Below are 5,814 nucleotides of genomic sequence, written 5' to 3' on the forward strand. Positions count from 1 at the left end.
AGGAGGAGGTGCGAGGCCCGCCCGCCGCCGCTTGGCCCCGACGTGGGTCGCCGCCACCACGTCGGCCACGGTCGGGTGGGCGGGGCGGGGGCGGGGGTGGGGGCGGGCGAGGCGGGCGGGACGGGCGGGGGCGCGGCGGCGGCGGGGCCCTCCATGGCCGGCGCGGCAGGAGGCGGCGGGAGGCGGCGGGAGGAGGAGGCAGTTGGCTCCCGCGCGAGAGAGGAGGAGAAGTGCGGGTTGGGGGGAGATTTTTCTCTCAACCCCTACTTCTTCAGGTTGCAAAGTGGTTTGAGGGTTGGACCTCTAAATTTTTTTACGGGTTTGAGGGTTTAGAGGTTCTAGTCTACGGCGTTTTTTTGACGAAAACTGTAAAAAAACGGTTATTTTTAGGGGTTCGAGGGTTTGAGGGCTCTACGCTCTTAGTATCTATCTATTGTCGACCGCAAACAAGTCATTGTCCGTGGTTAAAAAGGGCCGCCCTGGGGTCTCCATCGTCTGGCCTGGCTCACATAGCGTGGCGGTAGGTGCACGAGACCCGCCGCACCGGTACCGGCTTCCACACAAATACTACGGGCCTTCTCCTCGTGTCCACTCTTCTTCTCCCCTCCCCTGCCCCCTCTCGCCCCTTCTGGTGTTCTCCCCTCCCGGCCTCATCCGCCCTTCTCTTCTCCCCCCGTCGCGGTTTGCCCCGCCGGCGGCGACGCGGACCTGCTGGTGCTGGATCGGCTTCTTCTCTTTGCGGGTAAGGAACCCTATCCTATCCTATCCTATACCGATTGGGTTATCTGGGTGGATTCCCTTCTTCCTTTTGCTGTGTGGCGGCCGGCGACCCAAGCCTGAATCCCCGTCGAGGTAGTTGCCGATTCGTCTGTCTGCTGTGTGGTAGACTGGTTGGTGCTCTTGCCGATTTGTCTGGTCTGGCTAGCTCAGCTGCTTCTTCAGCGCGCGAGACCGATCTGAGGCGGCCCGGTAGCGCGGCCGCAGTGTATGAATTCGTCTAGATTTGTTTGTTCTATACTAACGAGAGTTGGAGTATTAGAGTTCAGAGCAACAAGAATAGCTCGAAATTATATACTCTCCTGAGTCCAGTGTGCTGCCGACTTCTGTATGCTAATGTTTGGAATTTTGGACATGGCACCTGCTGGTCACTACTTTTCTCTTTGCCATGAAAGAATACTTGCAATTGCTCACAACATTTGTCCCAACCAACTAGACTGATATGTGCGTTCATACAGAAATTGCATTGTATATATAATTTTCTCTCCGGTGCAGCAAGATGACCATTCTGACGCCATTTGCAGGATTTATGTGCCAAGCTGCGTACTGTTCTGTTTTATTCCTCGGACCAAACTTGTTGAGCTGATTCCAGCAAGGAGGAATCTGCAAAGCAGCTTGGTGTTAAGCTTGCATCTTCCCTAAACAGCTCTAGATTAAATGGGAGAAGGTAACTGCTTTTCCAACCTTGTATCTGTCTTTTGAGTTGAACTTAAGTTTTCCTTTGCCGTTAGATCGCTTACGTTATGCAGGATCTTTTGAGTTCAAATTAAGATTTCCTTTGCCGCTAGATCGCTTACGTTATGCAGGAGAACAGAACCCTTAGTCTGTCATTCTAAAAGACAGTAATATCTATTACATGATGTTGACATACCGGTATTTAGCTTGATCATACCGGTCTTTAGCATAATAGTGTATAAACATCAGCGAGATATAACCTAATTATGATTCAGAGTTTACAGTTTTCCCTTGTTTATTAGGGCTTTAGCTTGATCATGATGTGCATTATTTGAGTTTTGTTTATACGGTTACTTCTTAATCTGAATCACACTTGGCATTGCACAGCAAGCTCGGATGATCTTTGCCATTGTCAAGGGTGTCTTGGCAAGTACACCCTACTCAGAGATGAAGAGAACCCACAGCTCGCAAAGTTTGAGAGACGCCTTCCTTGCTTTGGTTGTGGAATAGGATGGTCCTCGTAAGAATCCCTTACCATCCACGCAAACTTCAGTTCAGTTTTCAAATTCTGCATCTGGCAAATCAAACATGTTTCGGTTGCAGATTTCTTTTAGGTTTCTTGTGTCCATTGCTTTGGTACTATGCAACGACTCTTTACTGCTGCAAGTACTACAATAGGGATCCCCGAGAGCGCCCGGGTCTTGCTGCCTCTGCTATTGCGGTAGGTTGTCCTTCCACAGTAAATCCTGAGCATGTTGCTATAATTAATGAACTTGAAAGAAAACAACTCATAGATGCAAAGTAGTGTAATAGACAAACCATATCTAAGGTACAGAAAGCAAAAGAGTTTTCCTGTACAAAGTCATTTCTTCATGCATGTAAACCATCATGCAACCTGATTAGAAGATGTGTTGATGGTTCTGTCACCATATTGATTATTTTTGTAGTCAAGGTGTGTTTTAATCCCGTTTGCTCTATCCTTTTATATGAAAATGCACATATGTGAAAACGAACCCCATCTGTATATTTTCTATTTTCTATTTTTATGTGCCATTGTTTGCATGTGGAAACATCAAAGCTAGGTTTCAAACCAGTGTGCAGTCCTTTTAACAGTTTTGTACCTTGACAAACTTGTTCCTCGCAGCAAGTGTTGTTCCTAATGTTTCAGTTACTAAACAGTGGTCGTGCTGGCAACTCTTTACATCATTTGCACTTTTTCTTCTTCTGTCCTGATAAGCTTTCTGAAATAGTTCTGGTTACAGCAAGTTTTCTTCTGAATGTTTCAATTTTTTTGGTATGTGCAGGCGGCCATCTTCACTACCGCGGCAACTATTACCCTCTCCATCATTCTGATTATCTGGGCACAAAAGTGATTTCTGAGGCAGGGAGAACAGGGCTGGATGATTGGTTGTTTATCGGCAGATGAGGGATTCAGAAGGCAACTTCTAATGTTGAGGATAGCAGATCGTTTTAGTTCATCATGTAATCATAGTGCATATGCAAGTGTTTATCGAAGGGCTTCATCTATTGATTGTCGTCTCTCCCGAGTCAGTTATTCAATCTTTCTAAGAGGGTGGGAACAGTTGACTGTTTCTTCTGAAAAGCTTCCAATCCAGAGGCTACAGATCGAATTACATAAATTAGAGGAAAAATCCATACAGGTAGCCCATTCAGCAGGTAATTGCTGGGATTGAAACTGTAGTCATTACCAGCAACTCACCATGGGAGATACACTGATACACCTGGAAGTCATTATCCAGTATAGCACCGTCGTCTGAGCTTGTCGAATTCTTAAGAGGTTGAATTTCTGATACACCTATTTTAGTTGCGGGGTGCAGTGTTGTGTGGGTTTTTCATGGTAGTACCAAGTCAAATGAGGATCTAGATTGAGTGTTCATCTCGAGAGCGCGCTTCAGGGAGCCATTCCGTCTCTCCAGTTGATTCAAATGTTTGGCTATAGAGTTGGTTTATGGCACAGACCTGTTCAAGGATGAATTTTCTGGTTACAGTTTCAAAGTAACCGGGATTTCATTTTCCAAAACACCTGGCACTTCGTTATTCCAGAGATTCATCATACAAAGTTTGAGGGATGAGCTCGGGAGCAACACCATGGAAAACAGAAAAAAGTAGAGAAGCTCACCAGCCCTAGCTAAAACATGCGACGCCTTATTCGTATCAGGGGGACATGGTTGAAATATGCAGACAAGAATGAATTCGCAAGCGCCTCAATGTCGAACATGATACAACATTCGCATTTGAACATATCTGATAAAGTGCTTAAATTAGTTTTATAGGTGATCCAAGGACTTTTCAGTAAATTGCTATGCTTATTTGAAAGCCACATAACATATTTAAAATGCCAAAAAATGCAACAAATATCAAGCTGCTTAGGCCTTGTACAGTGCTAGATGCTTAGGAAGGTGCTTAGAAAAATAAACTAGGTTTTTCTGAAGCACATGTGCCTATTTTTATAGAAGAGACGCCTAATTAAACGTCTACCGTATACAAATAAGCACCGGTGCTTAAGAAAAGTCTGATTTATTTCTCTAAGCACCCCCTAAGCACCCTGCATTGTACAAGGCCTATGTATTTGCGGCAGTAACTTAGCACTGAATCGGACATGGATGCGCTAAGGGTTATGTATGCACCCTAACTCGGTGGTGCACAACTACGACGACGATTGTGGGGTTGATTGCGCCGCCGACGGGCAAACCCAGCGAGCGCGGGTCATGGGAGCATGAGGATGATCGCTAGGGGCGCACGAGGCAGAGGCGTGATGGTGTCTCCGAGTTGTTTTTTTGGCAAGAATTCCTAAAAAACGACTCGGATCCAAGATATAAATACTCACTGTTCGGACGCTCCGACTAAATTTCACTCGGACACTCTGGCTTGTATATTTTGCTCTGTGAAGAGTTGCTCGGTGGATCCGAGTGGAATTCGATCGACTGTTCGGAAGAACCAAAAGTAGATCCATTTGTCACATTGACAAGACCAAGAGAACTGTGTTTGGTGGTTTCGAGAAAAAGGTTTTAATAGGCACTCTTAAATCAAATCGAATGCTCTGAACGCTCGTCGTCCGGAGGGATCGAAAGAAACTTGTTTCAAATTTTGTGATTAAGTAAGAAATAAAATTGAGATAAGAATTAAGATAGGTAGATAGGGAGGCTTCCTAGGAATTTTTGTAGCATCCAATTGGTCAAAATAACCAAATCAATCAAAGCTTCAACATGGATGAACTGAAATTGATAAATATGCAAGACAACATGCTTCTAATCCTCTGAATATATGAAAGCAAAAAAACTAGAACATGCGCAATCAATCTAGCATCTATCAAGGATAGGGGCAGTGGCTTAATCACCATGTATGAGTGTGTTGACCTGGGTGGTCTAATAGTGACACTGGATCACACGAGTCATACTCATCATCAAGCTCAAAAGGGTTACCTTTTTCGATTAAGCATCATTGTGGTCACATTGTTAGAGTAGTGGGCTTGTCCTTCATAATGCTCAAGAGTATCTCCCTCGCACTCTGAATTTCTCATAGCAATTGGCGGATTAACTCGGTATTTTCTCTACCTCGACCATAATATGCTTATTTTCAGGCCACCACGAACTTGTTCCTGCATCACTTTCTCTTGGACGAGATATGTCCCAATTGGATGGTATGTGCATACGAGGAGTATTTTCAACCCCATAAGTATGAACCAAAGTATGAAAATTGTTCCGATGTAACCCGTGTAAGGGTCTCCTTGGGGGAAGCTCTTCTTGCACTTCTTGGTTCCTTTGGTTATTCATTGACCTCATGGCTTGATGATTAGGCGTAGTGGATATGCCAGCCAGAGTACCCCTCTCAGAAGCCGGGGGTGAACCCGGAGCGAGTCTCCTTCATCTTCCTCCATGGTGGCCTCCTCAGTTTCCTCTCTCCTTAGTTCCATCTGCAGTAGCCAAGCATCATATCCCCCGTTGTTGGAAGTGGAAGAACACATGATGCCTGGCTTAGGAAATCTGACAAAAAAACAACAGAAAACAAGAACAAAGGATATTTCTGCGATACGGTGCTCAAAACGTCCGAGAGTATACATAAAGAAATTTTATCTTGCGATACAAGTATTCCAGAAGAAAACGGAGTCAGGAAGGCTCACGAGGGCCCCACAAGCCACCAGGGCGTGCCCTGGGGGGTGGATGGGCGCGTCCTGGTGCCTTGTGGGCACCTGGGTGGCCCCCTCCGATGTTTCTTATTTTTTGTATTTTTTCTAATATTCCAAAAACTGACAGAATTATTTTTAGGAATTTTTTGAGTCAGTTTACTTACCGTATCACGTACCTCTTCCTTTTCAAGGTTCTGGAGTATTCTGGAAGGTCT

At 45.3% G+C, this 5,814-nt stretch overlaps 1 protein-coding gene across 1 annotated transcript; it reads left to right on the forward strand.

The window, feature by feature from the left end:
• Positions 1–486: 486 nt before the first annotated feature.
• Positions 487–3,280, forward strand: LOC123077489 (60S ribosomal protein L18a-like protein). Its single transcript, XM_044499768.1, has 5 exons — positions 487–742; positions 1,302–1,444; positions 1,840–1,972; positions 2,056–2,173; positions 2,757–3,280. Exons 2-5 carry the CDS (start codon positions 1,435–1,437, stop codon positions 2,823–2,825), a joined length of 330 nt encoding a protein of 109 aa, XP_044355703.1. The 5' UTR covers positions 487–742; positions 1,302–1,434; the 3' UTR covers positions 2,826–3,280.
• Positions 3,281–5,814: the final 2,534 nt, after the last annotated feature.

The sequence above is a fragment of the Triticum aestivum genome, chromosome 3D (assembly GCF_018294505.1).
Source record: "Triticum aestivum cultivar Chinese Spring chromosome 3D, IWGSC CS RefSeq v2.1, whole genome shotgun sequence".
Lineage (NCBI taxonomy): Eukaryota > Viridiplantae > Streptophyta > Magnoliopsida > Poales > Poaceae > Triticum > Triticum aestivum.